This window comes from Thunnus maccoyii, chromosome 19, assembly GCF_910596095.1.
Source record: "Thunnus maccoyii chromosome 19, fThuMac1.1, whole genome shotgun sequence".
NCBI lineage: Eukaryota > Metazoa > Chordata > Actinopteri > Scombriformes > Scombridae > Thunnus > Thunnus maccoyii.
Genome location: NC_056551.1, coordinates 5,823,339 through 5,839,052, shown reverse-complemented (window position 1 = coordinate 5,839,052; position 15,714 = coordinate 5,823,339). Strand labels below are relative to the sequence as shown.

General features: G+C 43.0%; 3 protein-coding genes across 4 annotated transcripts in view; 1 reads left to right on the top strand and 2 right to left on the bottom strand.

The window, feature by feature from the left end:
* The window catches only part of tprn (taperin), a 29,986-nt gene extending 26,810 nt beyond the window's left edge, over positions 1 to 3,176 (bottom strand). The window contains exon 1 of the mRNA XM_042395354.1: positions 827 to 3,176. Within this exon, the coding sequence (XP_042251288.1) occupies positions 827 to 3,007 (2,181 nt within the window). The 5' untranslated portion in view covers positions 3,008 to 3,176. The remainder of the gene's footprint in view (positions 1 to 826) is intronic.
* Positions 3,177 to 5,022: 1,846 nt separating this feature from the next.
* tmem203 (transmembrane protein 203) lies at positions 5,023 to 7,506 on the bottom strand. Of its 2 annotated transcripts, none has more exons than XM_042394688.1 (2): positions 7,251 to 7,506; positions 5,023 to 6,818 (listed from the first exon to the last, which is right to left on the bottom strand). In XM_042394688.1, the coding sequence occupies exon 2, from the start codon at positions 6,549 to 6,551 to the stop codon at positions 6,135 to 6,137; it is 417 nt and encodes a 138-aa protein (XP_042250622.1). In that variant the 5' UTR covers positions 6,552 to 6,818; positions 7,251 to 7,506; the 3' UTR covers positions 5,023 to 6,134. The 2 variants fall into 2 exon arrangements, with proteins under 2 accessions (XP_042250622.1, XP_042250623.1); XM_042394689.1 differs by having other exon boundaries at positions 5,023 to 6,814.
* A 98-nt stretch (positions 7,507 to 7,604) lies between these two features.
* On the top strand, positions 7,605 to 13,709 carry alad (aminolevulinate dehydratase). The gene is made up of 12 exons (XM_042394687.1): positions 7,605 to 7,701; positions 8,867 to 8,992; positions 9,197 to 9,247; positions 9,874 to 9,970; positions 10,277 to 10,412; positions 10,508 to 10,591; positions 11,242 to 11,330; positions 11,596 to 11,651; positions 11,747 to 11,834; positions 11,929 to 12,015; positions 12,169 to 12,298; positions 13,164 to 13,709. The coding sequence occupies exons 2-12, from the start codon at positions 8,874 to 8,876 to the stop codon at positions 13,220 to 13,222; spliced, it is 996 nt and encodes a 331-aa protein (XP_042250621.1). The 5' UTR covers positions 7,605 to 7,701; positions 8,867 to 8,873; the 3' UTR covers positions 13,223 to 13,709.
* Positions 13,710 to 15,714: the final 2,005 nt, after the last annotated feature.

Here is a 15,714-nt window from a genome sequence, read left to right as displayed (position 1 = left end):
TAGGCTTGAAGGGCCACCTAACCTAATAATGCGCTCTGCAACAAATAACATGCTTTTGTGGGACTGCAATCCACAGCGAGAAGCGCCGCGTGTCGTTCCAAGTGCCTGTGTAAACACATGCTTTTAATCCACTTAGGCACTAAGGCCCCGAGAGCAGGTCAAGTTAAGGGAAGTGAGGATATTAAGTCGTGGGTGCGCTCACACAGCAACACATGATAAATAACTGCGAGGATTAACCACGAGGTGGAAATGTTGCTCGGATCCTTGAAAAGCACAGGTGAGCGGAGTGCACCGGCTCGGCTCTGCTGGGGAACAGTGAAGTGACAGAAGCGCAGAGATGAAAAGAAAACAAAAACAGAGCCTTTCCTGTGTGACGCCTGACTACTAAATTTAGATCAGAGGGAACTTTTGCCACATGTTATGCACACGGTTGTAAGGGCACAATAACATTGCTGGTTCTACCTGCTGCAGAACATTTAACATGTTATTATGCTTTTGCTATGATGCCTTATTCATTGTTTAGTCTATTAGATTCCATCAACTCCCAGAGCCCAAGCTGATGCTTGCCAAACAATCCAAAACCCAAAGATATTCCATTCACAATGATATACAACAAAAAAAAAAACAGCAAATCCTCACATTTAGGAATCTGGAAGCAGCATTTTCACTTGATAAATGGCTTTAATGATTAATTGATACTCAAAATAGTTTGACTAATTGCTAAATCAATGAACCTTGCTCTCTGTGTGTCCCCTTAAAGATGAAGAGTACAATTGTAAACATGTCAATAAAGCCACAAAATCTGGTTCAGTTTTTTTGCTCTCACCTTCTTCCCTGTGGAGCCCGTCTTGGAGAGGCAGGACTTTGCGAGGGAAAGGTATCCACCGATGACCTCGATCTCCTCCACAGCAGGGTAGCGTTTCTTCAGCAGGGAGCCCAGCTGAGCGTACGGGGCCTGTGGGGGCGTGGACCCCGGTGGGGCCTCACTTGAGGTTTCCCGTTGGGGCTCAGGTGAGCTCGGCTGGCCCTCGGTCTCCGCCCTACGTTTAGGCACCACAGTGAAGGTGTTCCCCTTTCTCCTCTGCACCATGGGGCTGGGAACAGGGACGCGCTGGGGGGGCTCCACCTCAATGTCATCTATGTTCGTTACTGGCAGCCGATCTGCGGGGGGTGGTTCTGGAGCCACAGAGGGAGTAGAAGGGACAGGGGATGGGGCGGGAGACTCTGAGGGTGCAGGAGATGCGGCAGGTGGAGAGAAAGGGGGTGAAGATGGGACAGCCGGAGAAGAGGGGGGTGAAGACAGGGCAGGTGGAGAGAAGGGAGCTGGGGCGAGAGGAGGAGATGGAGACAGAGGCTGTGAGGTCGGAGGAGGCGCAGGACTTGTGGCAACGGGAGGAAATGGGTCAGGCTTGGGTGACCTCGCCACCCTCTCCACCTCCTCCTGCTGTTTCTCCTCGTTCCTCTTTGAGGGTGTCAGAGTGGGTGTCGGGGTGTGGGAGGTTGGCACTCCTGGCGTGGGCAGCTCTGCCACTCTATGAGAGGGGGAAGACTTGACGGGGCTGGGTGGTGCTGGCCGACCTGCTGCAGGGGAGGCAGTGAGATTGCGCTTGGGGATCACTGTGAAGGAGTTTCGGGACTGCAGACGAAGGTTTGCCAGGGCCCGTGCCTGGGTGTCTCCATCAGGAATTCGGGCGAGGTCTGGTTTTGGAGCGGGACGGATCTCGAAGTCAGAAGAGTTGCGCGACACCTTAAATGAGATGGGGCTTGAGGGGGACTCGGCACGGGCACGACGGGTCTCCGGAGAGCATGGCACCTTGGGATTGGGGGGCACCTCGGCGCCTTCCCAGTCTCTCTCTCTGGTGGGCTTGGTTTGCACTCTGTCTGGCTCCTCTCTGGGGCTGACAGCAGCGCCATGGCCTCCACTCTCCTCAAACCGCTGACGGAAGGAAGACACAGACTGTGGGGACCCGGTTGAGCGCTGGGGGCTGCCCGGCTCAGAGACAGCAGGCTGTGGCTTTGGTTTGGAAGACCAGGGACTCTGGAAGACAGGCGACGACGGGCCTGGCCTGGGCTTTGGCACCAGATCTGGCTGTGGCTTGGGCCAGAGTCTTGGCCTGCTGCTGGCACAATCCAGGTCCAGCAGGTTCTCTGTGCTGTGGGACTTCTTCTGCAGCTTCCCATAGTTGCTGTCGAACTTCTGCAGCATCTGACTCACCCTACCTTGACCATCACCTGTCTTATATGATGGGAGCTCATGATCAGGGCGGCCAAGGGTGCTCAAGTTCTCCTCACTCTTGCTTAACGTGGTGTCATAGATGACCACTTCCTTAGCTCTTATCTCCGTAACAGCACTCCCTCTGCGGTCCAGGAGGTCATTCAGGGAGCTGTAACTACTGACACCGTTCTGCTGCCAGTTGGACCCGGTTTTTACCCCCCCACCGTCAGGAAAGTAATCCGGGTCCGACTCAATGATGATAATATTCTCGGCGCGGATAGTCCGTATACCAGGGACGCTGCCGTACAGCTCCAGGATGTGCTGGACCGGACGAGCGGCGTTTTCTCGGTCCTGCCGCCTCCTCCGCTCTTTCTCCAGCTTGATAAACGGGTTCTCCTCCAGCGGGCCCAGGCTCTCCTGTAGCACCAGGCTCTCCGGTCCGCCATCCTCTCTCTGTGCCGTTCTCTCTGCGGCTGTCGGCCGTGGCTCTTTGTTGTTGGCGAAGTGTTGGTTGGCCGTGGTGATGGTGTAGTTCCGCCCGGACCCGCCGCTGCCGCTACCGCTGCCGCTGCCGTTGCCTCCGCCGCCGCTGCCGTTTACATTTCCCGACTGCTCGCCGTTGACCCGCTGCGGACCCGCAGCGCCGGGGCTCGTCTCCGCGGCACCGGCTCCTGCACACCCGCCGCCCTTCGCCTTCCTCCTCTCCAGTATCTCTCGCTTCCAGGCCGGCATCCTCGGGCTCTCTTGCCCGGCCTCTTGGCGGAGGACGCGTACCTCTCCTCCGCCAGACATTGCGGAGGGTTTATTGGAGGGGGTGAAGAGGAGAGAGGCGGGCTCCGGTGCGGCTATATAACCTGTATCCGGCTCTGTCTTTACCTGCAGCACCGATCACCGCACAGTCACGCACATCCCCGCCGTCTCTTTTCTTCTCTCTCCTCTCCCTCTGCTCTCTCGCTGTCTGCCTCCCTCTGTCCCCCACAGCCCCTGCACGCGGCCCCGCCCCTCCGCAGCAGCACGAGCAGCTTCGGCAGTCCCATTCTTCTTTTCGATTGGTCATTAAGGCTCACGCACACGCCCCCTCCCTTTCTGTAGAACGCCGCACGTTCACGCACGCTGACGCAAACCACTCCCGTTTCTATTGTTGGCTGGGCCAGGAAGGCCTGTCAATCAAATATGTGGCGTTCACGTTCAACCCGCCCCTCCCTGTTTTGACATTATTTAACGCTATCAGTGAACGCATCTTACATGGCCTGAAATTACACACTTGACTTATTGTCCATGTTGTTTGCACTCTCACCGCTTCATTTACATGTATTCACTTAATGTCTCAGAGACAATACTATCAGAATGACTAATTATAGGAAAGGGTGATCAATTAAAGTCATAATCACGTCGTGAGAAGTTCTTGATCCACCACATTAAATATTAGGCTGTTGTTAATTTATCACTATTGTATCAATGTAGTCTACTCAATAGTGACTTATTGGAGATTCATTTTTTATTTTTGCTGTTTATCGTGTCCAAGTAATGTACTAAATTCATTGCTTGTGGTATTTGTATAGTTTTCCTCTCAAAGTCAGTGTTACAGGGATACTGTAGACCTAAATTGTTTTTGTTAGGGTGTGATTTACAGCATTAGTAGGGAATATCCAGTACTGGGTGGAGGCTGACGACTGTTCATTCAGCATTTACCGGTGATGCCACCTGTCGATAATCCTGCTGAAGTAGCTGCGAAGTATCCTGCTGCAAATGAATCAGCACTAAGAGGGCTATTCTTGGGTACTACAGGAGATTACTGTCCCTCATTAAACATTTATCAGCAAGCCGCAATTAAGAACAGCAAGGCTAAAGAGCACAAAGGAGGAAAAAAATAATCAAAGGGATGAATGAATAGGTCAAATTTAACTTGTCCGCTCTTCAAAGTTGGCATTAAAGATGAAATATAAGCAGGAGGCCATGTCCTCAGTGATATTTCTGGACATTTGGACACAAAAATGAGTTTATATTATGCTACTACAAACACACTGCACATGTTAAAAGACTGATTTTGATATTTCTTTAGTGTAAATATTTTAAAAATACACACAATTAAAGAGACTTAATGCCCAGTATAATTACGTACTAATGTAGAAAAACATTTAAACCTTTAATGTAAGGAGATTACATTTACTGAAAACAGTAATTATTGACTTAACCTTTTTATTTTAATTATTAACTTTAACAGTATTTTGTGGGTGGGGTTGCGCTGGGCAATTTGAACTCATAATCCCCGAAATTTAAAATCCTGGTTTTATTGCATTACATAGCCAATTCAGAGAGCCACACCTATTTATCACATGGACAAAACATTAAATCAGATTCCACTGGTTTAAAATGATTCCATCCCTGAACATGTATACATGCCTACATATAGTGTCTCGCGTGTCCTATCTTGTATATACTGTATAGTGTATGCAACCCTGATAAAAGTATCGGATATGCAGTGTGATGCATCTTTTTTTTTTTTTTTTTTTTTTTTTAAAGTCTGTGAGCAGATTTTCACGCTGCACTGAACTGAAAATAACACAGCACCAGGAAACATGACATGACAGTTGAAAATAAGCTATATGATTTGGAAAAAGGTGAGTGATGAACAGGATTCGTATGAGCTAAAACATACTAGAAGAAAGAAACGTGTATGTTCCTCCACATTGTGGTTTACCACGCCCATATAAAAAGGCAGTAGCGCCTCCCTGTGGCAAAGACTTAGTAACTGACTGAACATCTCTGCCCAGACCAACTACCACTTATTTATTCACAAGACAACATTTGTTAAATGTTGATGTTTTATTTACATGTATATACAGATGTCAAAAAGGATGCGTAACAAGAACATATTAACATAAATAAGATTTTGTGAAGTTCTTTCCAGAATCAACATATACATATTACACAGAATTTCACATCAGGAATTACCTTCAAATGAGGCCTTAAATACATGCGGTGCATACACAGGATAGGATCAAAAATAGATCAATTACATTACATGTTGTACAAATAAACAGCTATTTTCAGGGAAGACGTGTGCACACAACTGACTTACTTGTGGAAAACACATTCAGTTCCTCTACTTTGGGGCGAGACTGTGAGCTGACAACAAGTTTCAGAACCAGCTTCCTGCTGTCCAGATCATTCTCACTGATGGAGTTGACAAGCTAGGCAATTTGGTGGTGGTGGTGGTATTAGTGGTGGGGGGGTGGGGAGGCATTGTGTAAGTAACACTCCCAGCAACAGGCAACAAAGTGAGACACTAGATAGTAAACTAAACAAAATTATCTGGCAAACACTTCCTCTCTGAAAAAAAACAACAAAAAAAATTGCTGCAGCAACTACTTGGGATATGTTTCCCATTAGAGCCCAAAAAGTTACTACTGCCTTAAAGTTTCAGCAGTTTATTCAGTTTCCATGTGTTGTGTGCACATGTGCATTAAAACATAACTCTGGTATAAATTTGCCTCATGGCTCCTTGTCTGCCATTGATTGCACAATGTAGAGGCACTATTATGTCCCACATACACATTTACTGCTCTGACATCCTCTCTGACTCTTTGTTGGCCAAAATGTGGATGAGGGTGTCCACTTACTTTGGGCCATACAGTGTATTTTAGCAACACACAGAGTAGATTGTCTGCTTCTGTTTGGAAATACTGCATTTTAACTTCAGCGAGCAGTGACTATTTTTGTTCATTTTTATGAAATTAGAAACACATATCTATTGTGACCTGGAACATGTGTTTTGTTTTTGTTTTAACTAGAGGTGACAATGTGCCAAAAGACAAAATTACACCATTGTTATGCTTTAAATCTCTAACGGCAGATGAAGATTGCTCTCTGCTCCTGTTTTGGTGACGTGAATGCACAACCACTGATTTGCCTCTCATCAGTTGACACGGCACGCTCGTATCATCAGCAGCTGCAGCAGGATGAACAGTGGTGAGACGATGAGGCCAAACCACAGGTCTCTGGCTTGCTCCTGCTCCGCCAGCTTCTGGCACAGCAGTACCTCGCAAACCAGCTTCAGGCTGAGCACCGTCAGCACCCAGAGGAGCCGCAGCACTGCCAACCGCTTCTCATTCTCCTGGTAGAGCCGGATGGACACGATGGCTGTGAAATAGGTGCTGAGGCCGTCGGCAGAGAACAGAGGGACGAACACCAGCCACCAGCTCAGCGCGGGGGTGAACATGTCGGCTCGCAGAGCAACCAGCATGCTGAAGACCAGCAAAGCTAGCAGGTGAAGGAAGAGTTCAAAGGTGGCAAAGCCAAGCCATTGGACAAGTTCCCGCAGGGAGAACAACATGGCTGAGGAAGGACAGTGGGGTGTTCAACCAGGGACGGACGGACTGACTGAGGACGGCCAAGTCACGCGCTAGGCAGCCCTGGTTAGGGGTCCAAGTGCTCCAGAGTTGGGATGGAGGTGGTGGACACGCTGCTTGTGCCTGGGCAGGAATGGTGAGGTACTGCAGAGATGACCCACTTCACTCTTGGCTACATCTTCAAAATCCACCCTGAGGAGGAGGATGAATGCAGGAAGTGCTCCCAGTCTCAGGCTCTCTGGAAACCCTTCCTTATGTAGGACAAAGAATAAAACATAACATTAGAAAGGAAGACACAGATCGCTCCGTCTGACACAAGTGATAAAGAAAAACAAAGAGGCATGCACACACAATCTGTAAATTATTAAGAACTGGGCCTGAGTCACATCAGTCTGATTTCATGACGTTGTCAGTTCACCAGTTAGCCTGGTTAGCCTCAGTTTGATCCCAGCTGACTCTGGCTGATTCAGTTTAAAATGACACACAGTGTAATGCCAACGTTACAGGTCAAGTCGAGCAACAATCACATCGATGATGCAGGGATACAGAATGTAGCCGCTCCATGTACTTCAATGTTAGCTTACCACAGATAGACAGAGACGTTACAGCCCTTCTAATTACACACACAACGCAGATATAGGCTTATATAAAATGTGTTTTACTGTAATACCACACTACTGTACCTTAATAACAGTTAGGCATTTTCTCCTCCATCTAGCTGGATGCGAAACCGTCAGTACACAAGGCTAACAAGCCATTAGCATCGTAGCTTTTTTCCTCTCTGTCGACGTTTGACAAATATCGCGAGAAGAGTAAACTGGTGCTGTACAGTGGCCGACATGAGTACTTTTTGGAGCAGGTTGCTAATTTGCAAATCTTTCCTATTTTTTGGTTGTGTTTTTAAAGTTACACTTGTAACTGTGATATAAATATATACCCTTTATGTGACATATATATGATGATAATAACACGATAATTTCCTTTTGGAGACTTTCTTTATTGTAAAAAAACACTCCAGTCACTAGGTGGCGGTAGTACAGCGTCGCGTCGACCGTGAACCGCCTGTCAAAACCAAAGAGGAAACACTGTCGTTTGACTGAAGTGTAGAGAAGTGTGCTGCTCTAATCTGCACAGGTAAGTAATTTACAGTCTTTATTTAACTTACTCATCATTCAGTCTCTATTCAGTCTCTATGCAGTGTTTATTCATGTTTTTTTAAAATTGTTTGGGGACTGTTTCTTCAACACTACATAGTTAGTACGAAGACATTTTCTCGATCAAGGTGACAAATATACTTAGAGCCTGCTCTGGTAAAATAGCATACAAGAGCAAACTGGCGGTGAAAAACGTCAAAAAACACGCACGTCCTTGTTAAAAAGCAATTGCAGCGACTATTAGCATCGTGTTTCCAGCTATGAAGAATTAGAGCTCACAGTTCATTGAACAGACACATGGCATGTTATCTTAAATCTGCAGTTTAGTTTTTTCTATTGGCCACTTTGCTTCACATCAGAGGTCAAATATTTTTGGAAATTAGATATAACTACCTCAGGCAGGGTAATATGTTTGCATTACAGCTCCTAATATCATAACATGGTTGTTGTAAGTGATGTGATGTTGTGTAGTATCCTACTGTTAGTAATAGTAGATATGGAAAAAGTCACACATAAAATAATCAAACTAATGTTAAAAGCAATGAATTGTGTTCTACATGAATTATAAAGAAATCAAACTGTTTATATATATGTGCAAAAATTTTTTTAATTAGAGCTTGCCTTGCCTATATATATATATATATATATATATATATATATATATATATATATAATGTAACATTTTTATATATATAAATGATAATATGAAGAGATATCATCTTTATATATTTACTGACATCTAATGTCTGAATTATAGTACTGATCTCCTAGTCCTGTGGTCACTAATAAAGAATATATTCATTATTCAAGAAAGTCATGCTTGTCCTGCTGTGAAAAAAATGTGGAGGAATTTTACATAAAGGGCACTCAAGCTCATGTATGGAGAAGAAGTTTTGTCCATTAAGATTAAAGGTTCTAACTTAATAAAAAACCTGCAGCCTGCTGACTCATCAGCGAGGCAGAGCCTAGCTGCTGTTTGGAGAAGCAACATCACGCATGCTTAGTCAGTTTTAACGGTGACTGAGCTGAGATGAAGCACAATAGTGCGAGCTCTGTATTTTTGCTCTGCTCATAAACTAAAGAAAAACCAGAACCTGACCTGCTCTCTGTCCCCTGTTTCTCTGTGTTGTCACTCTCCATCTCAGGGTAAAGATGCAGACACCTGCGGAGTCAATCATCCACAGTGGTTATTTCCACCCGACACTCCGATACTGGCAGACCTGCATCACCGATTTAAGACCTGACAATCTCATCTACCCGATCTTCATCACGTAAATGACATTTCTTTGTTTCCTGCAAGTGAAGTTACAGTCACATAAATGGGCAGATAAAACAAGTGTATAGTAGATTCTCATGACTTGGGACTTATATCATTTGACTACGTTTTGTCATGAGAAGTGGAGGATAGAATATTTGTGACTTTAAGACTGGAATGGACTTGATCTAACTCGTTTCTTTGTCACTGTCTCCTACAGAGACAGTGCAGATGCAGTGGAGCCCATCGGTAGCCTGCCGGGACAGGCCAGGTATGAGTAAAAGCAACAAATTATCTTATCATAGTTAATGATGAGCCATTTCATAACTGTAAACTATCAGATTCAAATCTTCACAACCATCTCATAACTGTTAATTATCAAGTTCAAATTTTCAAAACAACAGGGCATCTGTTTTTCTATCCAACTTACAGCTTCAGTTTCTGCTCATAAAGAAAACTAATTCGTGCACTGGGATGACTCTGGTGCTCATTTAAACAAAAAGACACACAGTGTTACCCTGCAGCTGTGAACACACTGATGTCAAGGGTGTTATCTTTTAGATAAAAGCAGTCAGGCAGGGTGGACCGACTGCCAACCACTGGACCTAGAACAAGATAAGAAAAGAATCCGTTAGACTTTTATTCCTCACTCGACAAAACCAAACTGCAACCCCATCTTCACATTTTGTGTTCTGCTGAATTACAAGATACAGACCTTGAATTTCCTGTTTTGAAATTTTGTGTCAATATTCCTAATAATAAAATGTAATTTCCCTGAGATTTTGTGGCACTTTTTTTCCTTGAATAAAACAAGGATGATGATTTTCACTGGCCTTCCCTAATAGACCCCTTTGTGTTTTCATATTGCATCATTATCATGTGTTTTCCCATCAATAGATATGGGGTGAACAAGCTGGAGGGAATGTTGAAGCCGCTTGTGGAGAACGGCTTGAAATGTGTGCTGATTTTTGGTGTCCCTGCAAAAATAGCAAAGGTACGTAAAACCAAAAGAGAGAAGAGGACATGATAACTGAACTCATACTGAAAACCATTGCTTTCCCTCAACATTCATTATTAAGCAGCAGGTAGATAAAACAGTAGTAGGATTGAGTGTTTGCAGTTTTTTAATTCATCCAGTCCCTGTGAATTTAATATATTTTAATCCTGACGTGTTCAACTATCATATATGGGTGAAATGTTGGGGGGTGAACATACTGTTAGCCATGTAATATAGATAATCCACACACATGTTTAAATACAAAATACAAGCATGAAAATAAGTGTGATCTTTGTGTTTTAGGACGAGAGAGGTTCGGGTGCAGACACAGATGACACACCAGCCGTTCTGGCCGTGAAGAAGATCAGATCTTTGTTCCCGGAGTTGCTGGTGGCGTGTGACGTCTGCTTGTGTCCCTACACATCACATGGACACTGTGGTCAGTGTCTCCTCATATGAATGACATTCAAAGAGCAGCATGACGGAACATACTCGGGTTTTATTACAAATGTTGTTTCCTGTTTTCTCTTCCAGGTATCCTGAACGAGGACGGTACTCTGAACAATGACGCCAGCTGCCTGCGCTTGGCAGAGGTGTCGCTGGCCTACGCCCGGGCTGGTAATCCTTCTTTCTCATTTTTCAGCAGTGTTTCTATTTTTGGAGCCTTAGTAACATGAAGCATTACTCTTCTCTTTCCTCAGGGTGCCTCTCTTCTTGATTTTAATGATCTATTAAAATTAGAGATGCAACATTTAAAAAAAAAAAAGTATTTACTTATTTATTTATTGAGCCTGATCATCAGATATTTTCTTTCATCCATATTAGTTGATACAGAGATTGATATGTGATTTGTCTAAGAACATTTGTGAAAAACAAGCATCTTAATTTTAGTGTATTTGTATTTATAATTTGAAAGTTTAACCTCACAGAGCCAGAGCTACCATGGGATTTTGGGGTGTTTAACAACTGAGGGCGTTACATTCTACATTAAAAAAAACAAACTTTTTAGACCCCATATTTCATATTTGACTACTTCAAGACCAATGAAAATAAAATAGATGAAAATCAGTAAATAGAATTTGCAGAAAATATAATTACACAGTTAACGGAATAAATCAAGACTTTACGATATGTAAAATCTCCACAGTAATACCAATTCCACATTCACCATCACATTCATGAAGTTGAACCGGACTTTCAGTAGTTTGTAAAGCTGATTATTATTGGATAATGACTGATAATATACTGCTGCTGCTGTTGTTCTTCAGGCTGTCACATCATCGCTCCCTCTGATATGATGGATGGAAGAATCAGAGCCATAAAACAAGCACTCATATCCAATGGTTTGGGAAACAAGGTAATTTCGAAGACAGTTTGAAGAGAGATACTTGTGCAACATGTACAAACTATAAAATCAAGCACACTGTACCTCAAAGGAAGTGATCAGTGTCTTAAAAATGCAGGCATGTGTTAGCCTGTCTCAACCCTCTCTGTGGCCCTCAACCTGAGGCCCAATTGTTCTTACTGAGGATGTAAATCTTCAAAAACAAGGTTGTAAATGTAACAGAATGTTTTTAAGATGAGTTTCTCAACATTTGTTTCTCTTTATTTTCCTACTCCAGGTTTCAGTGCTGAGCTACAGTGCAAAGTTTGCCTCTTGTTACTACGGTCCTTTCAGGTATGTAGACGCTCCAGGATCAGGTGTTAACAGATCAGTGGAATTGACCGTTGAAGTGAGAATAGACTGAAGTTCTCTGCTGTGTTTGTACGCAGAGATGCTGCACAGTCCAAACCTGCGTTTGGGGACAGACGCTGCTATCAGCTGCCACCCGGAGCGAGAGGACTCGCCATTCGAGCTGTGGTATGTTGATTTGTGTGTGTGTGTGTGTGTATTTGGGATGCAGGTGTCGTATTGAAGCAGATGTAGGAGGTCTCAGTGTTGCTCTGTGCCGCAGGAGCGAGATGTGAGAGAAGGAGCTGATATGCTGATGGTGAAACCAGGTCTGCCGTATCTGGACATTGTGAGAGAAGTCAAGGACAAGGTCTGTAAAAATATCGATTTCTACTGATCCCAGGCAATGAAAGAATAGTGCTGCATTTTGGGAGAGATGCTCAATTTCTGTGAAACTCATCATACTGATGAGAAAAGTGTCCATGTCATGATGAATCTCTTTTCCTCTCGTGTCTCTCCTCAGTTCCCCACTCACCCTCTGGCTGTGTACAACGTGTCGGGGGAGTTTGCCATGATATGGCACGGAGCGCAGGCTGGAGCTTTTGACCTCAAAGCTGCTGTGATGGAGGCCATGACCGCCTTCCGCAGGGCAGGTGAGAGGGTTTAATGCTCAGATCACCTGAACATAGACCAGGTCCACATTTGATGACACATTTCTCTCCATTTTGGATGTCAGTCAACATTAAGTTGGAGTGGATAAAGCTGCACGGGGAAAACAAAAGCTTTTAGAAAATAATGCCCGGTCATGGTCCGGTGCTGTGTGGCAGTAAAGTTAAAAAGGCAAATTCCTGTCACCCCCATCAATCATAAAATACTGGTTTGATGGTTTGGTTGACATCTTAGCACAGCAATGCAAGAGTCACTGGATGTAAGAGTATGTAAGAGATCACTTTTTTTATACTTGATCAGTTGTCTCACAACAAAAATAGGAAAGATTTGTAAATGAAATCAACAAAAAAGCTTGAATTTGTCTGTATTAAAACAGTATATACACAGTGTAGATGATCAGAGAGCAGGGGAGGACAGAACAGAGGTTTAACTCAACCAGGGCTAACTGTCTCACTGCTTACAAGATACTGGCTGTGATGCAAAATTTATTTTGGACGAAGAAGAAAATATCTAGAAATGTTCCTGTTCTTCTGATATGTCTCTGTGGATTAAGATAACTAGAAATACAACCTGAAAACACTAGTGTGGACATCCTCTTATGCTTTCCACTCAGAACTGGACACATGGATGGACGGTTGAGTGAACTAGAGTATACCTGCAGTTTACCTATTTTGACTTAGATCACATTTGTGCATTTAAAGTAAATATTTGTGGATGTTTTTAGCACCATTTTGTTCCAAACACAGATCTATATCAATGTAAGTTACTGTCACTACCAATCAGGATAATCGTCAGAGTTCAGCCATGCGTGTAATTTGATTAATCAGGTTTCCTCGCTTTCCGTTGCAGGCGCTGACATCATCATCACCTACTACACACCCCAGCTGCTCAACTGGCTGAAGGAGTGAAGAAGGAAGATCTGAGGCCAGAGGACGGACGGTCAGACAAGCGGACCAACAGACAGACGCCTTTTAAGACTACAAACCTGCTGTTGACTCAGTCATGCTAACGAAGGGTGTTAGAGGAGATAAAGGTTACGAAAAACAAGCCTCTATTTTCCTGTTTTTGTTCCGTACTGTGATAACACCTGCACATGTTAACCAGTGCATCAGGTTTATTCGCTGCAGCAGGTATTTTTTTTTTAAAGCTTTTGAAGGGCTACTAAGGAGCTGACCACTGAGGATGTAAGAGTTAAGTATGATGTTGTTTTCTTGTGGGTGTCATAGCATTAAATCAAGTCAGTCATCTCTTCACTAATGTGATTATAGAATGTATATTTGTATGAATTATGGCTACACAAATGTCTGATATATCTGTGACTCAGCTAAAGCACTGTTCTCCCCCAACAAGCTTCTATTAACCAGAGGAAATAAAACCCTTCATTGAGAGCTACAAGCGTGTGTTTGTATATTATTTAAGGTTGAGTAATGAGCCGCATATATCACAACTTTACCAACACTGTAAAGTTTTCAGCACAGAGCGGCAGTTTGGCAGTCTGAATTTCATTTGGTGGGGAGTTAAATGGATCTTGACTGATACTCCTCCTGTTATTAAACACCAACATAAAACTCTTTGCTGCTTTACCAGTACAGAGCAGAAAGGAAATTTAATTTCCTGTTTGTGTGCACGCTGGTTTAGCGCCATCTCAAGTTGTATAAAGTCAGATGTTGCTCTTTTATTGACCGAATCGCTGTACAGCTTACATCACACACACACACACACATACACACAAAATCACTCTTACAAATTGATTAGGATTTCTGTAATTATGTAATAATGTAGACATACATATTTAATGATTAGAATTTAAATGTTACGTAAGGAGCACAACTTCAAATATATTGACAGTGCTATTTTCAGAAACTTTTACATTACAATTTCTTGTATTTACATTTTACTCTTAATAAAGTCATGAAATATAACTTCAATACACAAATGGCGGATATTTACTCACCATCTTGTATATTAATACCTCATTTAAGATCTCATTTAAACATTAAGAGAATAGCAAACTAATTCTAGTATCTCCTGGTAGACAGAATATGTAACTGTGCAACACATCTCTTTGTCAATTTCTGTGTGTTTTTGGTGCATGGTTACATCTGGTCAGTGTAAAGTTATAATACTGGATGCAAATGTTATAGGATGTGACCTCTGACCTCCCGCTACATGTTGAGATTATTATTTCTTATTATTTTTAGCCATATTACATGACTTTAGGGAGAGGTGAGGTTGACATTTGTGGCTTTGAGTGAAATGTCTTGATAGCTATTGGATAGATAGCCATGACGTTCATTTTTGTCATTCTTTTTTTTCCCTCCTTCCTGTGTGGGTGATGGCGATCGCAGCTGGGCAGAAAATAAAATATGTTCAGCAGCAATCAGCAGCGTCTGAGCACACAGAGACATCTTAATTGGATACATGTCACTGAATACTGCAGGAAACATCCTTTTTTTTTACAACAAGGATGAGTGTAATGTTTCAACTAAGTGTTAATAATAATAAGTTTAATATGTTAAAGTCAATTCTAATTATAAAGATGATAAGGTGACCTGGAGGAAGAGATGATGGTTAGATTTCCAGCGCTGAGCAAGGCACTGACCCCCCAAACTGACCTCTCTGAGAAAATGCATGTTCACAGACTGTGTGTGTTACTAGGGAGAGATGTGAAGACTCATTTCAGTTGCCTGTGCATTTCACTAATAACATTCTGTATGTCTATCACACCACACAAGTAAAATGTTGGAAAAGCCACACACTTGTAACTCCAAGGAATTTCTTTTAGCCAAGTATCCTGGAGAAGGCAGTTTGATCTTCATCTGTTAAAAGGAATTCATCTGTGTTAAGTGTGCAGCTTTTCCGCTTTTAAATTTATTTTTTTTTTAAATGTTGGCCTGGTGTGCATTTTCCCATTTTTTAAAAATAACTTTTATTTTATTTTACTTTAGAGCAGTGGTTCCAAATCTTTTTGGCCTGTGACCTCTTAAAGTGAGGCAATGTTTACTTATGAGCCCTCATCACTGGTTAGTGTGGACATAAGAGGTTTTTCTTTCTCAGGTTGTTACATTTAAGGAATTTATAAGATCCCAGAGAAGTGAAAATATCCAATATTATTATTTTTTTTGATGCAAAAAGACAAAAGTCAGAAAAAATGGAGTTTTATCTATCAGCAGACTCTTGAAATTTGCTTGAGTTGTGCAGTTCATCACGATAAACATCTAGTCTGCATTCTTTTTTGTCAGTGTTACATTGTTAACAAGAAAAACATGATTCTAACACTCAATTACAAGCCATGACACAGCAGGAAAAGCTCAGGTGTAAATCATAAAATGAATGATGGCTGAATTCCATTTAGCTGCTTCAGTTTCAGGGTCTTGTTAAGCATGTTTGATCACTGACA